Here is a 27,010-nt window from a genome sequence, read left to right as displayed (position 1 = left end):
TTAAAAAAAAGATTCAGGAAAATAAAGATCTTTGATTCTAATACATTTTACGTCATGAATATATTTCATAGTGGTCATATGGACTGACCGTTGACATTAATATGTTCACGAAGTATTTCTCCTGAAACAATGGTTTCTTCTTAGGGTGAACTTCTCCAAATTAGTTTGATATTCACCAAAGTATTCTTCTTCAATCAATGAACACTGATAATCTCCCACGCTCCTTCATGGGTATTTTACATCCTTCTCTATTTTCAAATCATTCCGACATTAATTACTAGACAACTTTAACAATGAAATTATAGGATATAGAAACTTGAACATTGTCTTTTTTTATCAAGACCATCATTTGCAAATATAAATGGTTCTTTCAAGGATATTGCCGATTTATTTGGTCTAGACATTCATCCATGTTTAATAATACTATACCATCTTAAATGATGGCTCAAAAACAATGCCCTTCCATAGTTGATGTTAAACGTTTATCCGATTATCCTGTCACGATGGCATCAGATCTATATGTTAATCCATAATAAAAGGCAGGAAAGATAGTTTCAGTGCCAATGATAATGATGATGATGATGTCGATATGATGATGATAAATGACAGCAATTATCATTGTAGTGAGAAAATTAATGATGGTGACAATGAGAACTACATATTTCTAGATCACCTGAATGTTAGGAACTGCAATCTATGTACAAACCTTTATTCCCTGACATTGCTTGGGCCTACCATCGAACTGCCAAAAAATTGTAAATGTAGGGAATGCCAGTTTGGCCTCATTCTTGTAGGATTTAGCAGCTTATCTGCATCATCCCATCAAGTATCTCATGAAATATAGGATTTTAGGCATCAGAATCTGAGTCATCAGAGGGGCTTTTGAGTTCGCCCATCGTCGCCGAGGCGAAGGACTCATCGGTTGAGGCAGATGAAGGAGTAGAAGGAGCCTCATTGAATTCGTACATGAAGTTGGGACGATTCCAAAGGCCATTGGCCTTAGATGTATTGAAAGCCTGAGATCCGAAGGCCAGTTTACTTATTGCAGCCTTTGCACTGTCAATGAACCATTCATCTTCTGGTAGTGCGCTGCACCCATGCAACATTAAAGAGAAGTGAGAGATATGCATGATGTAGGTAGACAGATTGTTAGCTTGAATAGATTGATCAGATATCTAGGTTGGTAGGTTATCAGTAGATTAGAGAGAAAGGTGAAGAAAGAGATTGACAAATTGAGTGAGAGAGGGGGGTAGATAGAAAGAAAGATATTTTCACAGAGAGAGGAAGAAGAAAGAATAGAAATTAAATGAGATAGGAAGGGAGATAAGAGGAGAGGGACACATAGAGACATAAAGAGAGTGGAAGAGACAGAGACGAAGAGATATAGTCACAGAGAGAGAGAGAGAGAGAACAATAGATATATTCAATGAAAGATGGAGATAGAAAGATATAGACATGTACCGAGAGAAATAGAGAGAGAGAGAGAGAAAGATAAATTGAGTAAGAGAGAGAGAGAGGTAAAAAGATAAAGGCACGTACAGAGAGAGAGATAAACTGAGTAAGAGAGGGAAGGAGGAAGAAAGATATAGACACGTACAGAGAGAGAGAAAGAAAGAGAGAATTCGAGTGAAAGAGAGAAAAAAAAATAGACACATAGACAGAGAAATAGAGAGAGTGAGACAGTAAGAGCGAGGGAAAAACATAGACACAGACACAGAAATCGAGAGAGGGAAAAATATATACACATAGACAGAGAAATAGAGAGAGAGGGAAAAATATATAAACATAGACAGAGAAATAGAGAGAGAGAGAGAGGGAAAAATATATACACGTAGACAGAGAAATAGAGAGAGAGAGAGAGGGAAAATATATACACAGACAGAGAAATAGAGAGAGAGAGAGAGAAAAATTTAGACATACTGACAGAAATAGAGAGTGAGACAGTAAGGGAGAAAGAGAGGAAAAAATGTCAACTTATTGACAGAAATAGAAAGAGAGTGCGACAGAGAGAGAGAGAAACAGATTGAGAGAGAGAAGTCACAGAGAGAGAGGAAGAGAGAGAGAAACTGAGTAAGATGGAGTGAGAGAGAGATGGCTTGTTACCTCTGCGGGTCAACACCGCGTCTTGAGAAGGTCTCAATAGCCTTGTTAATCACTGCTATCGCACTTTGATGGATGTTTCTGAAAGGATAACCCCCACAGACTGCAACCTCAATGAGGAAGTGCATGTCAAATACCATCTGTTAGACACAAAAAAACATCTTATTTGAAGAGGAGGATTCAAGAGAATACGAGGAAAAAGTGAAAAATAGAAATGATTGCATAAAAATGGGTAAGTGGGAAGCACAGAGATTATTGTGACCTGCTGCAAAGCAGAGGGGAGTACTTGAACAGATTCATCTTCAAAAACCTCCCAAAATTCTTGCTCATCTGACAACCACATGACCACTGTTTCTGCCAACCTAGCCACAAAAACCTTCTGGACCTTCTCTTTTCCATGTAAGGCCTCCTTAGCCACAGTGGCCAACTCCTGAAGCCTAACAAAAAATTCCTGAAGTCCAACATCGCAGGTGCAATTAGAATGGTTAGGAATGCAAACTGTTTGAACAGACCGAAAATTCACCAGAGAAAATTAAATAAAATAAATAAACAGACGGAATTCTATATTCAAGTATAAATAGAAATATTTATTTTCAAATTTTGAGAGCGAGCTCTATAAAATGATCCCAGAAATCAAGCATATCTCCTATATGATTATGTATAGCAAAGGCTCCGTATTCATTGTGCTTTAATGTCGTCCCTTAAAAATGTAATGGAAAGCCTGATAGACCATGAAGTTTCATTGACAGATCTAGAAGCATGACCACGTGAATCAATGAAAATAGTGGCATTCCTTCTCTTTATACATCGTAATTTTTTTTGAGAGAGAGCTAGAGAAGGCCTTGGCACATAAATATTCAACGGAAAAATCCAAGCTCCCTGAAATAGCTGTGTAGATATGACGGAGGAGAAGATATGAAGTTTAAGATAGATAGAGAGAGAGAGAGGAGAGTGAGAGGGAGAGAGAGAGTGTGACCGACCCCTCTGCATTTAAGAGAAGGAGAAGACTTGCATTTAAGAGAGCAAGATAGAAATAGATAAAGAGAGAAAGAGTGTGTGCGTGTGTGTGCATCAGGGAGGGGGGGGGAGAGAGAGAGAATGACCAAGGCCTCTGCAGATAAATATCCAATAAAAATCATAAAGATTAAGAGTTCCCTCATATAAAAGTTCAATAAGAGGTAACCTGGAATGGAATCGAAGGCAAAGGGTTGGATTCCCAGAAGAGATCACCCGCTTTCCCACCCAAGTATATATGCGCATCAAAACATGCCTTCTCATCCTTGGAGTAGATGAAACTCAGGACGTACTGCCGACAAAGGTGATCTCGAAGCTTATCCAATGAGTGCTGGAGATGACGTCGCCAATCCTTAAACTCAACTGGACTAATACCTTCAAAAGGCATTGTCTTTATTTCATCTCCTTTCCCTCTCTGCGTAAAGACTCGGGACACAGCGGCTGGTAGAAGTTCATCAGCTACAGTCCACGCAGTTCCCAATGGGACAAGATGTTGTGCATCAACTTCGAGCTGAGAATCTGCACTCTCTTTCTGTTCTGCGGCGGCTTCGTCCTCAGTGGGACTGGGCAAGTCTTTGATCAAAGACTCGACGTATTTATCAAAGAGAATGAGAAGCCTGCTGAGAATGTCCTTTCCGAAGTGCATTATAGCAGTTGGAGTTAACTGCTCCAAGATATCCTGAAATGGAAAATAATGCCAGCAATAATAAAAAGTGTCCCGTTGACCAGGTTCAAGGATAATATCTGTGGAACAAAAAAATGGGACAGACAGTATAGAGCTCAATGGAAGTTCGTTCATTGATCCATCGCAGAATCTGCAGTTTTGATCAATTCCTATCTGAGGGACTGGACGGAACAGATGACCGAACGGACAGAATACAGATGTAAAACTAAGAGTAATTGACTGGTACCCAATGAATGAAAGGAAGAAATGAGAAGGAAATTAAGTCAGGAAGAGGTTTTCTTCTCTTTTGCGGCCTGACGTCAGGACGAATGACTGATGATGGATTGGGTTCTGTTCAGTGCCATTTGACATTCGTCCCTAAAGTTTAAATTTGATGACACATGACTGTGTCTATCTCTCCACAACCAACAATCAATACGACCAACTTATTAGTACGGAACTTACAGCAACAATAGAGATGAACTTCTTTCCATTATTGACAAGCAAGATCCCTGATTCAAAAACGTCAGGAGATGGGGAAACAATTGGGTCATCAACCCCGGAAAAATCAAGAATTCGTCTTCGTGCTCTTCGGAAATTCATATCAAGGACCTCCTCCACGTAAGGCCGCAGAAGTACTACCACCAACTTTGAAAACGTCAAGCCTTGAGTTTCTAAAAGTGTACAGTGATGAAAAGCAGCCTCCAAACAAATGCTCATGGAACGTAGTGCAGAAGTAGAATCCGATAAAGGGCCATTTTCTTTTACTATCCGAGCAAATGACTCAATCTCATACTCGGCCCACTGCACAAACATATTTGCATAAGTGGACGAATCTCCAAAAATGTTCCTTGATTCCTTTTTCGCAATTGATATTGCAGAGAACACGAGTTGAGAAAGTGTAGCAGCATAAGTTTCCGCAAAGACTGAACATGTGGGCAGAAAATCTTCAATACTTTTGTGCAAACGGGAGCCATATCGTTTTAGTAATAGTTTATGACCAAGAGAACCTTTACCAAGTTTAATCAAGCCAAGCAATGCTTGATTCATTTCAGAATTTCCAACAGTTGGCTGTTCACAAATACCAGTGAGTTGATCCACAAGGATTGCCTTTCTCTTTGACATGGCTTCCTTGTATGAAGGATTGACAACTGTAGTGACTTCTCTAGATTCTTCTACCTGCAATGCCTGGAGTGCTTCTTCAGTCTTATGGTCTGCCAAGAGAACATCTATATTTTCAAAAAATAAAGCCATGGTTTCTTGACTCTCAGCGGGTGAGGTATCTTCAGGGCCAAAAGCCTCAATATTTTCCACAAGATCAGCCGTTGTAGTATCTTTACTCCATTCATCTATCTCGTGACAAACCCCATTAATAAGATCCTGCACAAGGATCCCTTGAGAGGATACGTGCTTCTGAAGATCAATAATCTCTTGTTTCATCTCCATGACCTCTTCAGATACCCTGAATAAATAATAAGGAAATAAACATGCATTAAAAAATTAAAAATCGAAAGCATCACTTAAAGGGTCTTTGGCTCTTAAAATAGTGTTCCTTTTTCCACATCACAGAAAATACAATGAATGTGCAATTATTTTAGAATAATAATGCTCTCAAAGTCGAATATAGAAGCAAAACCAGTTGCCTAGGAAGCAGACAATCAGCTTCACAATTTTAATCATTTTCATTTAACGGTGTCGTAAAATAAAAAATGCCCAGCATATACATCATGATGACATGTTCTTGACAAAAATATATCACTTGAAAAAAAATTAGACATGGAGAGGAAAGTCAAACGACCAAAACATAAGACAATGCCCAACAGGTAAATCCGTAGCTTTAAGAGATGAAAAAGGTAATTAAAATGCACTGATGAAAGGAAAAAAATGCATTGTTCTTGTCACCGATACCATAAGATTAAAGAGGTGATGTAGAAACCAAGCCGTTTATAACTCCATAACCATCATTAACCTTCAGTATGTAGGAACTGAGGATGGATAATCATGGACTTCTGAATGTAGGAATACAAATGAAAATGATAGGAGCTAAAGAACGTAAAAATGGCTTGCAGAAACAACTACACTAAAATGAAACGATGATAAAGACGACATAAAAGTTCATTTATTTCATTTATTTCAACACTATCATCTAAGCTTTAAAGCATCTAAATTAGTATTTCACGCTATTAAGGTGAAGTAACATGACATGAAGCTGGCAAGTTAACAGCCAAGGGAAAAAAATGTGCTCCAGAGAGCGAAAGTCAGAGTAATTTCTTGTTCTCAGAGGATCAAAAATTCACAAGAAATAAGAGGCAGTCTTTGACCAAAATCTATAATGATGTATAACGACCCATAGCTGAATTTAAAAACAGATATGTGGAACAAAGCCCATGTTTAGTACCCAGTGCGATGCCAAAAAAAGTTTCAACTTTATTGGAAACAGCATTATCTTTGATCAGTGATAGGAGAGACCCATAATGGCATACCTCAGAAATGAAAGATATTTCATTTGCATATTCCCGCACAGACCTTCAACAGCGTCCTTTAGATCTAAAAGATCAGAACAGAGTTTTCGAATTCCCTAAGAAGGAAAAACACAATGTTAATGATGTGAAACAAACTGAAAAATCTCAGAAAAACAGAGAGGATAGAAGATACAGCCAAACAGATACAAGATAAACTACAAATATAAAGTACGAGCACTTTTATAATAATCCGGAGGACCTGATGTTGATTATCATATGTATGACAAAAAAATTAATCATATGGTGCGGCAGCAGAAAATTTTGAGTACTGCACAAGAATGAGAATGGATGGGGTAACCAGAAAAAAGACACCCACAAAAAAAGCCTTGACCCCGAGCTAGAAACCTTTTATGTCAGGAAATATGGAAACACTACTTACTGACTGATTATGGAGGAAGTTCACTAGTTGCGTCAAGATTTACGCCAACGGAGAAATATAGAATAAAACAGTAGCTATCTATTAGAATCTAATAGAAACTCACACGTTTGTGCCCACCTGGTAGGAAATAATTAAATAGGATTTAATTCGAAAATTATATAGTATGCTTCTTGGGAACACAAAAAATCCCTATCGGACGAGTTCAATTTAGATGAGAATGAATTAAAATGTGCTCCAAGGTAGAAAAATCTTGAGCACAGCTCAAATTGAAAGTTTCGGATCGTGACGACCTGACCATCATCAAGATCAATGAGAGCATACAAAGTGATACTTCCTACTCGTTGTTTCCAATCATAGAAGTTCACAGCAGGAGGGAGAAAGGAAGGAACAAGAAAACACTCATTATCATGAGTTCAAGTTCACCGATCAATTATCTCAGAGAAACCAACATCCTACTGAAGTAACATATTACAAGATATCTCAGATAAATGGACATCCTACTGAACAACCCAACTGCTCGAATAACGGAAAATCCATGAAACTACAAGCTCATGTATGCATTCCATCGTTATGCAGTAATATGAGTCTAAAGACGATTATCTTTGAACAAAATAAACATTTTGATCTCAGATTGAGCATCCGTGATCACATAGGGCACTCGATCCAAAAACGTAAACACTAAAAAACAGAAAATTTGAATGTCATTGAAAAGAAGGCCAATCCAAAAACTTGTATAACAGAAAATCCATGAAATTACAAGCTCAAATGTGTATTCCATCGTTATCCAGCAGTACGAGTTTAAGATGATACATTAGAACGAAACAAACATGATGATCTCCGATTGGGCATCCGTCATCACATAGAACACTCGATCCATGAAACTACAAGAAAAACTGAATGTCACTGCAAAGAATGCCAACCCAACTGCTCGAATAACAGAAAATCCATGAAACTACAAGCTCAAGTATGCATGCCATCGTTATGCAGCAGCACGAGTCTAAAGATTATATATTTGAACAAAACAAACTCGGTAATCTCAAATTTATCACAACGGGAGCTCGATCCAAGCACACAGACACAGAAAACAGAAAAACTGAATGTCATTGCAAAGAAGGCCAACCTAACCACTCGAATAACGAAAAATCCATGAAACTACAAGCTCAAAAGTACGAGTCTAAAGATGAAATCTTTGAACAAGTCAAACATGGTAATCTCAGATTGAGCATCCGTGATCACGATCCAAGCAAACAGACGCACAGAAAACAGATTAAAAAAACTGAATGTCATGGCAAAGAAGGCTAACCCAACCTCAAGAATAACGAAAAATCCATATAATTGAAAGCTCAAACATGAATGCCACCATGATTGAGCTACATTATTTCAAAGATGATACCTTTTCCGTTTCAGACTGGTACATGGAGTTGATCTGAGACTGTGGCGTGATCCACTCGTGCGAGATGAAGTTATCTTCTTCATCGCTGCTCTCCATCTTCGCCCAGATTCCTCTCTGCCTTCCACAAACCTATCAACGATGCTCCCTACACTCTCCGCGATCTTCGATCTCTGTCAACACAGTCTTCTTCTGCAGACTACCCTCGAACTGTGAGAAGATTCTGGGTTGATTTATATAAGACTGTATGATCGGATATCAACGGAAGCGAATCTTCAGGGGGGGAAGAAATCAATTGAAGTCTACTTTGGAAAAAAAATAGTTAGAATATTATTTGTTCAATAACACCCTTCTTGAAATGAAAACATGACGTTGTATTATTATTATCTGTTGATAAGAAGATCTGGGTTTATAGTAAATGGTAAGAAAGAAAGATTACCTCTGCCAGCAATTTATTATAATTCAAGAAATCTGATGAACTTTGAGTGTAAGAGGCAGTATAAGTTTATGTGGGGAACCAAAGTCTGTGGCAGCATTAAATATTTGTTGGACCATGTAATCTAAAAAATAATTACTTCATCATGATTACCCAACAATCTGTTTTGTTCAGCACTTTCTTATGGAAATGGATAGAATTCAAGCATGGAGCATGTAAAATCAGTGCCACAAACATGATTAATGGTTTTGAACAAACATCTAATGATGGTGAAGAGAGGTAAGATGATGTTTTTTTGAAGATTTCCTCTATGATAAATTATATCATTACACTTACCTTTATCTACTATCACCTGCTGCTCTCTCTCTCTATCCCCAAAATCCAACAAATATCAATCCTGTTGGATTAAGATTAGTGTAACTGGAAAAGAGTTTTAGCAGCTGTTGAATAGTAAAAGAATGATTTATTTGGGCTTTTTGGCCTGTCATCTTCTGCGGCCAGCTCTATTTTATTCACATACGGAATCCAGTTCACACTAGTTAACCACGTTGCTCACGATAGACTCCAATTCAATACTTGTATCTAGCAGAGCCTGCCCCTGTTATTTTAGCATTGGAAATTATTATATGATAACTGTTATTCCATCTTATTTCAACATTAACAAAGTAATTCTGTTGCATTATCATGTTCAAGATTAAAAATAAATTTGAAGCTTTTGTGCTAAATTATTCTAATTTAAAATTAACATTTATACCTACAAAACTAACTCCCAGACCAGTTTGGGAGGGAGGGGATGCAAAGGAAGCCGCTCCGTAACCAGTTCTATCACTAAAATTGTCCCATCCCAAATTGGTTCCATCCCCAATGGTTCCCATTCTAAGACTGTTTGGAATACAGAACAACCACCATCTAGTGCTGTGGACGGATATGATTTGGGATGAGAGGCATGATGACCCATCATTTTTCTATGTACCCAACCAAAAGCCTATGAAATTGTGTCCTCTATCAACTCAATAATGCCTTAATTTCTCAGCATAGTATTGAATCAAAGGCAGAGCTGAAAACTAAGTACATATTAAAAATAAATAATTTCACATTTTCGCAGATCAAATCCATGATTTACCGGTTCCTTGTTTGAGAGTCTTTGAGTCATTTAGATGTCTGGCCCCTATTCTTATGCACACAATCTTTAGAGTGTTGGTTTGCTCTCTTTCTTTGAACTGTCTGATATAAATCCAAATTCCTCAAAATACTATGCTCAGTAGAAACAACATTTGGTAAGAGGAAAATAAGAAAAAGGAGTGCACTCAAAAATGACGCTTTCAATTTAAACTCCCTAAAAATTTTCATTAAAGTCCTCATCTCAAGGAACATTCAATAAAAGCCATTGAACTGACATTTAAAAATCTTATGCATTTTACCATTTAGGCCCATGAATTATTCTATGTAATATGATAAATGGGCTAATAAACTCTATTGTTTGACCTTATTAATTCACTAAATCAACATATATATATATATATATATATATATATATATATATATATATATATATCAATCAAATAACAATTGAACCCAATTGATAGGTTGAGTTCTCAGCCAGTAAGGTGCAAATCAACACCTTGTGCATAAGAAGAAGCAAAGGAGCTTTTCAGCAATATTAGGGAATCATTACATCGATTCTGGTGTCCATATAATCCTTCATATATGAGAGACTCCCAATCATCAAGGGTACATCTAATCATCAACCCTTAAACTGATCATTATAGTCAGTTCAAATGTGTGGAAAAATCATCAACAAATAACTTTTGTGATATTTCCTTTACCCTAGCCAGGGTTTAATTGCTTCTTCTTTGAGTTAATCTCCTCAAGTAGCAAAGGGTAGGCAATCCGATCCTAACTACACAATCACCTTTGTGGTCTTGTTGCTTCTTATGAGCAAAGATGGTTTAGAACCTCATGGTTAGACCCATAGATCATAGTAAGAACTTAATTATCCGTCCATAAAGTATCTTTGATGTCTCAGTTCTTAGGTCCACTTAAAAAACCATGACATGAACCATTTTGATCATCATATGGTAAACATCATTTGTGGATTCACATGAATCATTTCAATGAAATCTTTCCACGAAGAAAACCCATCATCTGTCCTTGATTTTTTCCACAGTGCAAGCCATGGGATTGGTCATACTCATCATATGAGTGGGACTATACAGTAATATTCTTTGTTGATATTCTTATTATTTGAATAAGAATATCTAGAACGTGTTTACAGACTAGTGCTTGCCCTATTGTCGTCTCATTATCATTCACTTAGCCATTGCATGTATTCATTTACTTAAATTATAATCATTGCACGTGCATTACAATGAATAGTATAATGTATGAATGAATATCGAACAAGACCTGGAATGTGAATTTGTGGTGCATGCCATATATATTTCTAAGAGTTGGATCTTCTATGGCTCCTTCTGCAACAATCAAGGAAGCCTTGAATTATATTCACCATCTTGAGGGGGAGTACTGGAATGGCCTAGAATATTTCTTCCCATTTTCCTCATTATATTACCCTTTGTATAAGTAATCAATGAATGATTACCATTATCTTTAGGCTGACATTACTGAGTTTATAATTCTCAAAAGTTGGTTGCCATAAGTAGGATTAGAATATTTTGGAGATAAGGAACTAGTTAATCAAAACTGCTCAAATTTATTTATTTAACAAAAGGATTACATTTTTTATTTCCGTGATATTATTAATAAAAAATATAATTTTAATATGGATAATTAATATTAACAAAGCTATGTAGGCAAGGAATTATGTTTTAATTTTAAGATAATATCATCCAAATATTTCTATTTCTCTTGCCACACATACTTTGTCTCTAAAATCAATTTTTTATTCAATATAATGATCATAATTACTCAAAAAAATATAAAATCACATCAACAAGGGAATTTAGTTACTAATTCATATACTTCAATCCAAAGTTTTTTCCATGATCATGGCAGAAAGCATTCATAATGGAGAAACCCATTAACTTGATCACATGACAAAGAATGATATGACAGTAGGACAATAGAAACAAAGTAAGAAAATAAGATATTGAGTAAAACAAATAGACCCATAGACCTAACCAAATAAGAATAAATCCTAGCTTAGAGGCCTTTTGAAATAGAAGTATAAAAGGTAAAATATGATCATTCAACTATGATCATCAATGAAAATAAATGATCTGGTTTAGGAAGAAGTTGGATTGATCACAGACCCATCAATAGGATCATATAAATGGTAAGAATAATAGACCCAATAATGGGCCAGCTGAAACAGAAAAAAAGGAAACAAGCCTCATTTCATTAGGATCATATAAATGAAAGCAAAAAAGAGATTACTTAAAGTCTGTTAATGATCAGACCCATAAACAAATTTACTGAATGTTAGTTTAAGTGGCTAAGGAATAACCTAAGAGGGGGATGAATTAGTTTCTCTAGTTATACTTTGTTTCTTAATTAACTTAGTATTTTTTTTCTACCTACAAAATGAGGCAGAGGAAATGGGAGAAAGTTAATTTTGTTCAAAGCATCCTTAATGTTGTTCAAAGCATCCTCCCTGAGGTGATGTTGTGCCCTAATCATGTTTGTGTGAATTCCCCCCAATAAAATCACTTGGAAATAGGTCAAAACAAGGATACCAAAAAAAATGAAAAAGTCGATGAAGCTCTGTCGTCCTCAACCCCAAAAGTCTTCCTCTAAACGACATCGCTTGACCTACTTCAACTTGGCCCCCAAAGCCTGTTTCTTATGGGCCCCAAAGCCTTAACCTGACTGACCACAAAGATCAAGCAAGAACAATATTGCTGAGCAATATCTTCTCCTCAACAACACTTAGTATAACCACTCCTTAAGTAGTATTCAAGACAAGGCCTAATTTAATGTATTTCAGCGTGACTATTTTTAGATCGTAAATTTACTACTTCGGATACAAAAAATTCAAATATAATTATGAATTCCCTGCATCAATCCCTCCCTATTTATGTTCGTTCTTTCCTCAAGTTCTCTTCTCCTCCTCATTTCTCTTTGAATGAAATTCGTTGATTTGTGTTTGACCTTTGGTGATTAAAACTAAAATATCTTATTCCTTCATGAAGATGTGATTCCAAGTTCTATGGATTTCTATGGATCTCAAAAACTATTCATAACTTGAAAAAAATCTCAAAATTAAAATTCATGTTAAAGATGTCAAACTTATCACAAGGTTGAGGATGTGTGAAACTCGTGGCCAGCCTTCTTTACTTTGAATCTTGAATCACCCTGCCCTAAAAACCATAATTCCAAGTTCTATGGACTTGGATTGATGTTAGAAATAAATATCCTCTTGAAGTAATTCTGAAAAAAGTTTGAAAATTTCTTCAGGGATTGAAAGATCTCTCTAGATTTTGGAATGTGGCTTTCAAAGAGCAAGGATAAAGGGGCATTTGAAATTAGAGTTCAAAACTATATGTATGGACCTAGAAATCTTAAAAGGCATAAAAGTAATTTCCAAAAATCCAACAGTCATTTTTATTGATTAGGATTAGACAATATGAAACAATCATCCTTTTAATTTTGAATTTTTATATTTATTATTCTTCCATAAGTTCAAAATACCTCTCAAGTGCTAAGATTAAAAACTAGTTGTTATGCCTACCATTTAAGATTTCAAATACTCTAAAAGTTTAGGTATGTCCAATAAAGATTTTACTCAATATGTCACCATTGGATAGTAATATCTTCAGTAAATCATCAATAAATTCAGCTTTAAATACCCAAAGGTTGTAGGTAGGAATTTGACAAAGTTATTAAACCAGTCAAATGAGGTCAAATTCAAAAAACTATTTTAAAAATGTTAGATAATATTTTAATCTTAATTTCATAGAAAATACAAGTCATAAGTCAGTGATTTGACTTGTTCGCCATATGGTCAAAACAAGTAGCCTTTTAATATAACTATCAATGGATATTTGATATTCACTTATAATTAGTTGACTAGTTGACTGATGACCTATTGTGCTTGATCACAACCCCTATTGAGGCATGCATTAGATTGAACATTCGTCAAAACACGTATTAAAGCATTTTAAAATGCCCTTGAAGTTTAATCTATAATCAGAATAAGTAACCCAATATTGTGCTAGTTGAAATAGGAAAAAAAGAAAAGGTATTTTCTTCAGCAGAATCATCTATAAGGAGAGTAAAAAGATCAGACATAAACATGATGGGCATTACATCAGATTTTTTTTAAGAAACAATACATCAGATTCCTATTTATGGTGTGAAAAACTCTCTTTCTCTCTCAAACATACCTCCCTTAAATGTCTGGTTCAATATCCTTTAAGATAATAATCACATCTCAAAAGTCTGAAAGAAAACAATCTCTAGTTTTATCAGAAATAATACAGGTAGTTTGATTGAAACATTAAAATTAACAAAAATGCCAAATTAATAAGCTAAGGTAATTGTTTAAAATATAACAGTTAACCCAAATATATGAATTTCCCCGATTCTTCTTTCAACGCATTTCATGGGGTGCCTCCCTTCATTCACCTCACTACAACGAAATATATATATACTTTGATAAGCAGAATAAATATATTTATATTAATATATTTATGCTAGCTATCAAAGTATAGATGAAAAGGTGACACTAAAAATTTTTTGCAACACAAATAGAATCAAGTTAATAGGAATTACGAATGACTGTGAGCTTCATTGTCATGACGAGGACTGTTTCAACACTGAGAGAATGGTTACACACAAGAATTTATGCATATTCTTCAAACTTATCCTGGATCTCTCTTCATGGAAAAAGGTAGAAGCTTGTTCTTATGTTGGTAACATTTTCTACATGCCAAAGATGTCACCATGTGGACTATAGTCAAAGTCACTCATAACATGATAAAAGTGCCTATATTACATGCATTTTATGTTACTTGAATGGATTGGAGTATTTCATGTGATTTTTAAAGTTATTTCTTTGAGATATGGCCACATTGGACTTTTTGGTTTCCGGATTCAAACGAGATGTTAGAGTGCTGTGGACAAGTCCTAGATACACCACTCTTTTATCCTTTTTGGAAACTCCTAGAATTACATAAATATAAACTTTTTTCCCATTTTAAACTCTTTTAACTAATCTCTCAAATTTCTCTCCTGAAGTGAAGGAGCTCAAAATTGAACAAGAACTCTCAACCAATCTGAAAATAAGAAGAAATGGCATGAAGAGACTTAGGGAAATATTATAAGATCATCTTCGTAATTATGCCCTTATATAAGTATTCAATTCCTCTCTCTGTCTCTCTCTCTGTCTCTGTCTCTCCCTCTCTCATTACCTTATTAAGGACATGCTCCACCATTGGCTAGTCAGCTGGACAAGGTTCTCTATGACTATAATTGTTCAATCTGGTTCATGTAAGTGTTCATCTTATTGTTATAGACGACATCTTGTACTTATCTATATATGTATACAAATGATGATGGCTAACAAAAATCATATTGTCATCATATCTTAGTAATCATCTGATATGGAAAAAAATAAGGTTAAGGCCAAAATTACACCTCTTTTAGTCTTAATATATGGTAAAGAAAAAAATAGAGATTTCCCAACAGGATTCACTCATAGTAGCACATAAAATCCTACATGCATTTCCCCTCAGGATTGGCATAGATGTCAAGAATATTCAGCCTTCTACAAAGAGGGTTGTAGCAACAATTTCCCAAACCTCTGATAAAGATATACGTGAGCTGCTTTGATGATTGATTTCTTCACCTCGTCTTTATGACATATGGTGTCAAAATGAGGCCTTTGAGCACCTTGTCTAGGAAATAGACACAATTCACCTCAATGTGCATGGAACAATGCAAAATTTCAACTCTGATTTAAAAATAAGTTCATATTTAACTACACATCAAACATTTCAGCCCTTGAAGAAAACTGAGGACAATGAAAAATTATTTTCATATCCTAAAATATTTAATCAAAAGGCATTACTTTAGGCGGACAATATACCATGTGCATAACAAATTCCATAGTAACTAGGTTACATGGATGAGTTACTTGAGCTGTAGATGTGTCTGGCATCAAGATGTATCGACAAGATCTTCAGAATATTTGATATCCTCTTTGTTCTCTTGAATAGTACCTCTTGAAATATTCAGAGAATATTTTCACCATTCAGTTTCATTAGAAGATGTTTTGAGAGCATAAGATAATAAAAGAGGGGACTCCCAAGCCTGATATGCATGGAACCTAAAATTGGGTGCACTTTTGATAAATATATGCTTTGGGGTGCTTGTCATAGTAGTTCCTAAAATTTGAGTCTAACCACCAACATCAAAAGTTATCATGTGTGACTCTCTAGTCCCATGTATCGATCTAGTCAAAAACTCAAATTTAGGATTAAAATTAAGTCATTGCTTCTTTTGAGTTTAATCAATATTTTAAAAACCAATAATCACTTTACAGTTGTAAATAGTTGATGAGTACAGGTCATCCGTATAGGGAAAATTCCTTAAATATTTAAATATATTAAGATAGTGATTCAGGTAGAATGAAAATAAATATGTATAGGATAAGAGGTTGTGATACAATGAAAATGGAGAGAGGAGGGAGGTAGTACTGATTATTTAATGATAATATGATAGGCAATGAGAGGAGAAATAAGTAGGATGATGTAAGGAAATAAGATCGATGAAGACATAAGGGGAATATGGTGGATGTTGTAAATGAGAAAAATATGAAGTTTCCCTCGAAGTAGTAGCATGATTTGCCTGTTGGATCATCAGATATCAAGCCCTGAAGTAGGCCAATTCTTAGTTGTTGATTAAACTAAATACTTCTTTCTACTCATCCTTGTCATCATGGCCACATCACTTTTAGGGTTTTTTATTTAACTTGACATTTAATGCAATGATTAGCCACAATAATCTTGTAGCATCCTCTATCAACAGCTTACATCACTGATCATGCCCCATTTTATTGATCATACCTTCATTTCGGTATAGTTCTCACTTCATGCATTTATTTTGGCATTTGCTTAAACAACACTTTCTAATAAAATGTTTACATAATTTTAATGCCCACACATTCACATTCAGAACATGATTCAAGATGGACTTAATTTTGGCAAGTTGGTTGTGTTACATTGTGCAGGGCAGAAAGTAAATAAATAAAAAGAGAAAAAAGAGTTTGTATAAGCAAGCCAAGTGCTAGAGGCAGAGTGCTCAAGCCAGCCTCAGGTGTACAAACACATTAGAGCTCAAGTCTGTCCACTACTGGCTAATGCCACACACAAGAAGTAGTGCCCAACGTGCAAGAATGAGAATCAAAGAGTCCCATCAAGCCCATATGGAGCCCACATAGCCCACAGCTGTTTAGCTTGCACACCCGCGTGCACATTGGAATGATTTTTTTATTCAGTAGATATTTCAAAATGCAATCTATATAGAAGTGCATGTTTTTAAATCTCTCCATATGGATTAATATTTCTCGATTTCCTCAATTGCAGATGGCTCAGGCTAACAAGGATGGTAAATGAATACAAGCCCAATAGGTCACAATAGTTAAAAAGATGGCCAGGCTTCAAGCCAGCCCAATCCAAAGCCCATTTCATAACGGGCATATTTTTAAAATGAAAGAATTTAATCTCAGCCATCCCATCTCTTTAGAGAAAATCAGTGGGTGATGCTTTATAATTACTCTTATTCTCCTTATAGGATCATGATTCGTCAAGGGCCGCCAATGAGGATGGTATGAGAGGAGATTAACTCAATGAGCTTAAACAAAAATATGGCTAATCTGAATGGTTTGGCAGCCACATAATATCTATCAATCTCGCACATGTACTAAAAACAATCCCTCTTATTCAAGAGTCCCATTAATTCACAGTAACGCTCAAAACCTTCATGGGCTAGTGGCTTTTCCAATTGGTCTTATGTCTTGTTAGTTGACCTTTCCATCACAATATCTCCTCGAGGAATGATCTCCATAATCAAGTGAAATTGCCTCATAATTTGCTTTAACTTTTGATACGAATGTTACTCTTTCGCATGTACTATTGCACCATTTTTGCCACACAACAATAAAAAAGGTTATAAGATCGAATGAACAATGCCAAGTTCTATGATGAACGTGAACTAGACTACTTGCTTGGAGGCTTTAGCTGCTGCAATATATTCAGCTATTGTTGTCGATTCTGCTGTAATGCTCTGCTTGGAACTCTTCCAAGATATCATCTTCATTTAATTTGAACAACAATCTTGAACTGACTGGAAACTTGGGTCAGTGTGACCATGGAGCTTATGATTTTCTCCTCCATAAATCAGAAATAAATCCTTGGTCTTTCTCAAGCACTTAAGGATGCATTTCACTACTACCCTGTGCTCCTCTCCTGGGTCTGCCTAAAATATTCTCTTAACACTCTGAGAAAATGTCACGTAAAGTCTAGTACATAGCATTGCGTACATGATGGATCCAATAGCTGAAGTATATGAGACTTTAGCCACCATCACTCTATTTTTAGGAGTCTCAGGTGAGTGGTCAGATTCTTTGATGCCATATTTCATTAAAAATCATATGTACATAGATTGGGATAATCCAAAAAACCTTGTCAATCTATCTCCATTGATACTTATTCCCAGTACATACGGTGTTTCACCCAAACCTTTCATGGAGAAGTTCTTAGACAGTCATGCATTTACTAATGACAACATTCCTACATCATTCCCAATGAGTAGGATGTGATCAACATATAAAATCATGAAAGTGATCGGACTTCCAATGGTTCATTTTACGCACATGCTTTATCTTCTTTGTCAATGAAGCCATAAGATCGGATAACCTCATCAAATATGAGATTCCAACTCCTCGAAGCTTGGTTTAATCCATAAATGGATCTTTGCAACTTGCACACCTAATATGTAATTCCTTATATGCAAAAACCCTCGGGTTAAATCATATACACATGTTCCTCAAGGTTTCCATTGATGAAAGTGGTCTTCACATCCATTTGCCAGATCTCATCGTCATTGAGTGCAGCTATGGTGAAAAGATTGATTTTATCATAATAACTAGCAAAAATGGTTCATCATAGTCAAGTCCTTGACTTTTATAGTTGAGTAAAGTAGTCTTGATATCTATTTTCCATATCTCATAGTCATGGTGTGCGACTAAGATGATAGCCTTTTGCTACTAATATTGCCTTGAATGTGTCAACTTGTGCACTCGCAATGATCTTTTGCTTAAAGATCCACTTACACCCCATAGGTGCTAAATCTTCGAGAGGGTCAAGAAAGTTGCGTACTTGGTTTTGGTGCCTGGACTGAATCAGAATCCATTGCTTTCAAATTTTTCTGAGAGTCACAATCTTGACCTGCCTCATTCGATGTCAGAGATGATCATCCTTAAGATATAGTGTCTCGACTTCACCTGATGAAAAATGTCTAGTATAGCAATCAGGTTGTCTCATTATTCTTCTGTATTTACGGGACTCTAGTGTATTTATTTGGACATCTACGCAAAATAGTGCTCATCTGATGATGTAGTATTTCTGTTCTGACTTGGAATTTCTTCCATGGCTGCTTTACTCCCACTATCTTCTTGTAAAAGATATCCTCTTGGAAGATGCCCGTCTTTGAGAGAAACTATGTTTGTTCTTGAGGACGATAATAGTAATGCTATGTTTATTTTGGGTGTTGCACAAATTTATAGAGACTAGTTATTGATTCTAGCTTATCTAGGTGATGCCTATTAACATGGGCTGGAGACTCCCATACTCAAAGGTACATAAAGTTGGCTTTACTTTCATTCCATATATCATATGGTGTAGAAGTTATAGGCTTTCTAGTAAACATGTTTAATATATATGTGTTTGTGTTTCAAGCGTACCCCAACGGAATACCAGTAATTTTGATTAGCTCATCATGGATCGCACAATGTCTACCAAGATGTGATTCCTTCTTTTTTGACGCCCCATTCATGTGTGGATTGTAGGGAGGATTCAGCTGAGTTAGGATATCATTATCCATCATGAACCGTGCGGATTGTGTACTTAAGCATTCTCCTTCTCGATCTGATCAAAGAGTTTTGATGCTCTTTCCAGATTTCTTCTCTCTGTCTTTCTCTTCTTATTGGCCTTAATTATGAAGAGCACTTGGGGATGGTCCTTCTCAAGGCTTCCCTTAGTAATAGTGAGCATGTTGAGCACCTCTCCTAGAGTAATCTGAAATTTGTTCATGTTAGAGTTAATGATGAACAGGGATAATGAGTCAGTCAACGACTAGAGAATGAGGTTTGTGAGCATCTCAATGGGGTGTCCAAATTCCAGAATTGTCAACCTTTCTATTCACTAATTAATCTTTAATACATGACTTTATATCGAAGATGATTCGTCCATGTGAGCCCTTAATAAGCGCTTTGATATCTCAGATATCTGAGTCCTACTCCATTCAACAAAAAACTCCATCAAATGAAGTAGCATAGGCCTCGGCTCCATAGCTTCATGTTTCTCTTGCAACTTATTACACATAGAAGATAGCATCTAACACATTTCATAGTGGTGGAACCATCTTTCCACATCTGGTATTATCTCCCCTTCAATTGCATCTAAGGCAAGCTCAGCCGACCCATCATTCTATAGGACATAGGCTATGTATCTAGACTGAAGAAGCATATTTGGGTTTCTCAGCTAGTAAGTAAAGTTTGGGCAAGTCAAATGTTTGGCATCCATTATGCCATGATTGGGTTGCTTGATGACATTTTGGCATGCACAAGATATTTCTAATAAATCTCTAGTTCAAACAGATCCTAAGTTCTTCAAAATATTTGGTTCACACTAAAATTCATCATTCCATGCAACCCTCCTACTGGAACTTGCTATCTTCTAGTGGGTATCAGATATTTATTTGGTCATGTGTATACTGACTTCGAGTTCACTCCACCAATCATAATAAATATATTTAAGCACCCATCTCATGGTACTTACAACTGGTTGTAATTTCTGAAATTGATTCGATCCTTGATACTCATGCATCATGGAGTACACTCCACCAACCGCAGAATTTGTGATGCGGAACAACAGTTCGGGATCCAACAACTGTTCTGGCATCAAATAGGCAGGTGAAAAATGTCGTCATAATGCTGATGTGAATGCACATGAAAATATAGAGAAGTACAAACATGACACCGTATGACGTTGTCGAGCACTAAATAATGTAAGAGGGATCTAGGAATGCCGCTAGGCTCCCAATTTGATTGAAGACCCACGGTGTGAGCACAGCTACTACCGCCAGTATGTGTACCCTTGGTAGGTCAAACCAAGGACGTACTGATAGTAAACCTATCTATTCCTATCCTAGCTTTGGTGGGGAGACGCGCTTGGGAGGTACTGATGGAAATAAAGAATGTACAAAGGGGTAAGAACGAGCGCACTTACAAGGTCAAAGCCCGATTGATTGTGACAATAATAACCAAAATCTGGTGTGTGCTCTATCGATGTCAACAGCATCAGCGAGCGGTGGTGCGATGGTGGCGATCCGGGGACCGGGCTCAGCAAACCCCAATTGTCAAGGATGTGAGCCATGCTTGTGAAGTTGGGGTTATCGATCGGCATGCAGGATGATCTAAGTCGATCCGATGGTAGTGTCGGCCCGCCGACGTGGCAAAAATTAGCAAGCGCAAGGCTGTGCACGTAGGATCACGTAAGTCTGGTGATTGATAGCGATAGAGACTGTTGGCGTGCTGCTGGTGTCTCTTAGTGGCAGTGCAATGGGAGTCTTCTCTAAGCATCACTAGAGTATCATAAATAGTAGCATGATTGGCAGTGTGGAGCTTCGCGACATGAAGGTTGAGGCGCGATGGCAACTGTGACAATGCGACATCGTCAACATGACAATGGCAGCAGCCCGACAGCGCCGACAACAGTGAGATGATGGCGTGAACAACAACACGAGTGACACGGGTGATGACAGATCGACCCGAAGATGGCAACCCGATGGTGGCTGGATGTGATGGGCGAGCGTCATGCAATGCGGCATGTGGCAGTAATGTAGGTGACGTGGTCATTTGATGCTACAAGTAGCAACGTCCTGTAATGTGGGCAGTGACAACCAACGGCCGCAGCAACATCATTGTGGGTGGCACTCTGGGCGGCGACTGATAACATTGTAGAATGGCGATATTGTGGGCGGTGACATATGGTGTTGTGGTTATGGGCAACTAGTGTTTGGGATGATGACGATGGGAAATGTCCAACGACGCGGTCGTCTATGAGCAAAGGCAATAGATATTGGCACATAGCGACGAGCAGCCATGGCAGCAACAGTGGTGGCAGCACCAATAGACACCAACAACGGCAGTAGATAGCGGCAGCGGCAGCAGCAGACAACGACAGCGGCAACGTAAGGGTTTCACTTGGGTGGCCCAAAACGTGGAATAGTAAAATTATAAAAAAACCTTTTTGAAAACAAAAAATAAAATATAAGAAAAGAAATATTCTTTCTATTTTTTTTCACTCTAACAAGTGAGGGGGTACCCTCCCCTTTACATAGGGGTACTAACGGACCTCTAGAAGGCCCATAATTGGGTCCACATACCCAAGTCCACACACAAAGACATAGACCCAGACATGTAGGCCCAGAAAATGAGAAGAAGTGCCAAAAATATACAAACAAGGATAACGTCAACCTCTGAGGCCCATTAACTAGGCTGAATACTTGAAGGTTGGGTCTTTCACCTCCGATTTGGCTCCTCGACCAGGTTGAGACCAGGTCTTCTGAGCAAGATGGGCCCCAACAATTTGGTTTGATTTATACTCTCGTTACTTGATGAGAACAGATTTGCATGTAATCTAGGAGTATGCTTCACCAAACTACATGGTTCCTCTAACTCGACCTTGTGTCATGTACTAGTCCTTTGCCCCTCGTTGCAAATAAGTGAGCATGGAGTATGCCCCACTTTCAATAATTTGGGTTCCAAGACTATAGGAGGGAGGATCACACTCGACTTTGTCATCTTTGCATTGCACCTCAGATTTTTTATAGAGGGATTTAAATAGGTCTCATCAATGAAAATCACACAATTTAATATTTGATAATTGCACATGATTTCAACTATGCGTGGTTTGTAAGTGTGTGGGTTGAATATTTTACATAATTAACCTCATGATTTTATCACTCATCCAAACTTAACGGTACCTGTGTTAGATGCATCAAGGTTCTTCACATCTCACATTAATATATATATTATACCCCATAATCATTTCAAATTTGGAAAACAAATTTATAAATGTAATTTTAAGTAATCTTGAAATACTTCATGCTTAAAATTTGATAATCAAACATCACATTCATGCGTAAAATTCAAAAAATAATGATTGAAAAAATTTTGAATGATTTATAGTATTTTATTGAACCTTAAAATAAATTCACTCTTACATTATTCAATTCAATAAATCCATAAGCATATATTCCATAATTGTATCAACATAAGCATATATTCTTAATTGTTTGCTTAAAATTATCTAAATATAGTATATATTATCATAAATGAAAGGATGGCATAGTGGTAGTGCGACATCTGCGTCACAACTCCAGCTCCTGCACTTTTATTTACATGAAATCTCTTTACAGTTCGATCTGACATGATCCGATCAAATCTGATCTGCCTCGATCCGACCCAATTGTGCCAATCGATCTGCCAAACCAGGATCTGATCTAAAAGGCCCAAGCGACCCGGTTGACCCAAATCCAATCTATTGGTGCCACTATGCGGCTGCCAAAATTGGATTCAATATGACTCAATCTTGGCCACTCCCAAGGCACCCACTGCATGCGCGCCCGCCCCATGCGGGGAGCTGCAAGTATTTGTCATCGGTTAATGGCAGTCATGCATGGTGGCTACCAATGGTTGCTGGCAGTTGGCACTCACAGTTGCGCACGGGGCTATGTGTGGCCATGTGCAATTGCTATGTGTGGTTTTATGCGTCTTCACCCACCTTAGTGGATGGCACTAGTACTGGCGATAACACCCAATGGTGAGGTATGCACCAGCACTCGTCATTGCTAACACTAGAAAAGGCCTAAGGTGGCATCTAAACGTGGCATTTTGGAAATTTTTCTTTTCTTTTTCAATCATGAAACTTACAATCTAGCTATGATACCACTATTTAGTTTTGGTGCCTAGGCTGGATTGTAGAAAACCCTTTTGGAGAACTTATTCCACCCTTCACAATTTGATCTAGAAAACATAAAATAACTTTGATCAATAATAATTTGATCTTAAAACATAATACATCACATGTATCTTGTGGGGAACTCGTTCCACCCTTCACTTGCTCCCTTGGAGATTTTTCTAAAGCCATTCAGGTGTCTGGCCTCTAGAAGTATCAACATAATCAATTTGGTCTTGCATCTCCCTTTGTTTTATCTAACTCTTTTTTGAATCCTTGTAGACCTTCTCATCAACAACTGAATGATTACACAAAGCTCAAAAGGAAGAAATGGGCAGTTCCTGCCTATGGCTGCCCTAGCTGCCCCTCCCCTATGTATATTTTACTTAAGATTTTTCATAAAAAACTTAATAAGAAACCTATGATCTTATGTGTGTGACCCTCTAGGCCCTTGTATAGTTCTAGTTAATAACTTTAGCTGCACAGTAACAAGTATTAGCCAACCTTATTAATTAACTATATCAACATATAGATTAATTAACTATGGATTGATTTAACCAAATCAATAAGCTAAGTTTCTTGCCCATGGGTGGCAAGCTCCACCTTGTGTTTTAGAAGAAACATAGTAGTGTTCAAACTATCTCATGGACCATTATTGGCATCGATTACTTTATATGTATAATCCTTTGTCGTGCGAGACTCTCAAACGACTTAGCATATGGTTAATCTTCGAACTATAATGTGTAACATGGATCATTAGAGAACCTCTTCTCCAATATCCTCATTACCCTAGCCAGGGATTTTAGCTGCATTGTCTTCCTTTAGTAAATATCCTCTTATATCGGGGGAAGAGGAGCCCGTCTTCACCACTTAATCATCTCCGCGGGCTTCTTACTAATTCAAGCTAAGACTTATTTGAATCCCATGGTTAGAGACTCGTAAGCCGTAGTCAAAACATAATGATCCATCCACGAGACGTCCTTGGTCTCTCTAGTAAACAAATCACTTTTCAACCGTGACATGAATCAACCAATTTAAGGTTCAGTTATAATATCGTTCAGGGGTTCATACCAAGAAATTCAGGGAAGTCTTTCTCTAAAGGTCACCCACCATTCGTCCTTAGTGTCTCCACACTAACAACCACATGATCAACCATACTTATGTTATAAGTACGATCAGATAGTGTTATTATATCCAGATAATTCAATGTCTATCTCGACGATCCATTTAATAGGAATATTTAGAAACATGATTAATAATGGTGATCATTGTAGAATGATCTCATCATAATTCACTAGGTCACTGCACGTGTTCATGGACTTCATTAGAAACATCACACTGGAGTAAGAAAATAGAAATATTTCATTCAATGTACTCAAACAAAAATATGGTAATGTGCTTGGATTGATGGCCATATATTATCCATCAGATTATAGGCCAATAATAGTATATAAGAGTCATTGGACAAAAGCTAGTTGATAGGGGTTGCGAGAGCTTCTCTCTCAAGCCCTAAATCCAAATTTTGATACCTAATGGGGCATCTCTCGTCGCAGGATTTGCAGCCATGGTGGAGACCCTTTCAGAGTGTGAAGCAGGCATTTTAGAGTTGTGAAAACTCTGCCACGGCTCACCATACTTGAGAAGGCACGAGAGAGGTTTGAGATCTCTAGGATTCATGCCAGCATGGAGAACTTAATTTAGAGAAGCATATTGACGTTAAAGGGTGGCTATTAGTACCCCTTTCTCTTCAACTTCATGACTCCAAAAATTGATTTTTAGTTTAAAATGGTTTTGGAATTGATAAGAATTATAGTCTGAATCATAATCATAAGCGTATCTCATTTTGGCATTTCATCAAACAATGACTCTACACTGAGTTTCATTCCTCGATTTTCACTCTTTTCTCCCAAATTGTACTTTATAAAAAATATATAAATATATATTAAATATAAACCATATAGGTCACATTGTGCTACCATATGAAATTTCCTAACTATACATTAATGCATATAATTGATACTTAATTAATCATATTCTTCCAATTATCCGCTACCACTCTCTCCATCTTAATCTAGTAAATTATGTCCATATAGGACCAACTAAAAACTCTCCTCTTATTCCTCCTATTATTAAATGCCTATCTAGATCAATAATCACCTCAACCAAGTGATGTATATATAAATAGTTTTTTGTATTTCTACCATTAATATTCTCATCCCCTTTCTTCTTCATCTTATCTTAGTCAAATAAGTTCCCTATTGACTACTTAGCTAATTCTAAATATTCTGATTTTTTTAATAAAATTCTGATTTTTTTAATAAAATTTTATTTTTTCAGACTTTTCTGATATAATATTCTTTAATAAATTAATTTTATTATTCAAAATATATCTTTTATGAATTTTATGGTGTTCTATTCATGAAGATATGACTTTTCTCAGTAAAAATATATATTCATTATATTTTATGACTTAATATTCATTTTATTATGATTAATTAATATATGTTGACCTTAACATTATGCCCTGCACGTGTCATCATTTGATTCGATCATATTGTGATGAAACAAAATCTTCAGCAATGATTCATTTCTGTCTCATTGTGAAAAGGTGTAATAATGACATTACAAATCATGACGGAATAATGCCCCAATCATTGACTAACAAGCTCTTTAATGTTTTATTCGGAGGGGTGATGTGGCCAATAGAAAATGGAGATATGTAAGTCACAGTAAATGTGATTTGAAGATCAAGAAAATAATAATAATTAAGACAATATTCAACAGTTGCAGCAGTACATGCAGCATGCACATGTACCACCGTAATAGGTTAAAAAGTACAATGATGCTGACGTAGTGCACAAAAATGTGCCACCACGTCTAGAACTCATTGGATGATTATTGGGTCTTTTGACACAGAATGATGTTTGTCAGTGTATCATCTAATACAAAAAATTATAAAAATAAAATGGTAGTGTGGTGCACGATGATGGGACACATCATCATAATGATTAAATAATAGCACTTTAAAGTATTTTTTCATCTTCTTTCTTGTAGGTACTTTTGAAGTTGCCATTAAGGGAAGATGAGAAGATTCTTCTAACGCAAAATAAGGAATATTTCACGAATTTTAACTGAAAATAGAAAATGAGGAAATGTCAACGCCGATGGCGCGGAGAGGGAAAATGGACATCTAGCATTGCTCCACCTTCAAAGCTTGAGATTTGATGATCTTGAAGGCCAGTTGAGCAGAAATTTTGATGTTCACTTTGTATTCACCCCCTCTTTCCGTCAATGCCCTCTAATCA

General features: G+C 36.6%; 1 protein-coding gene across 1 annotated transcript; it reads right to left on the bottom strand.

Annotated features, from left to right (window-relative positions):
* Positions 1-590: 590 nt before the first annotated feature.
* On the bottom strand, positions 591-8,324 carry LOC144708741 (LOW protein: exocyst complex component-like protein). The gene is made up of 7 exons (XM_078582179.1): positions 8,073-8,324; positions 6,262-6,356; positions 4,244-5,240; positions 3,284-3,793; positions 2,363-2,551; positions 2,104-2,240; positions 591-1,089 (listed from the first exon to the last, which is right to left on the bottom strand). The coding sequence occupies exons 1-7, from the start codon at positions 8,166-8,168 to the stop codon at positions 849-851; spliced, it is 2,265 nt and encodes a 754-aa protein (XP_078438305.1). The 5' UTR covers positions 8,169-8,324; the 3' UTR covers positions 591-848.
* Between the last annotated feature and the right edge of the window lie 18,686 nt (positions 8,325-27,010).

The sequence above is a fragment of the Wolffia australiana genome, chromosome 10 (genome assembly GCF_029677425.1).
Source record: "Wolffia australiana isolate 7733 chromosome 10, ASM2967742v1".
Classification (NCBI taxonomy): Eukaryota; Viridiplantae; Streptophyta; class Magnoliopsida; order Alismatales; family Araceae; genus Wolffia; species Wolffia australiana.
Note: the sequence above shows the minus strand (reverse complement) of the source record. Positions and strands in the feature narration are given on the sequence as shown.

Coding starts and splice junctions, on each gene's coding strand:
- LOC144708741 (XM_078582179.1), bottom strand. CDS start 8,168: ATGGAGAGCAGCGATGAAGAAGATAACTTCATCTCGCACGAGTGGATC. Junction 6,357..8,072: donor ACCAGTCTGAAACGGAAAAG/GTATCATCTTTG, acceptor TTTCCTTCTTAG/GGAATTCGAAAACTCTGTTC. Junction 3,794..4,243: donor AGTTCATCTCTATTGTTGCT/GTAAGTTCCGTA, acceptor TTTCCATTTCAG/GATATCTTGGAGCAGTTAAC.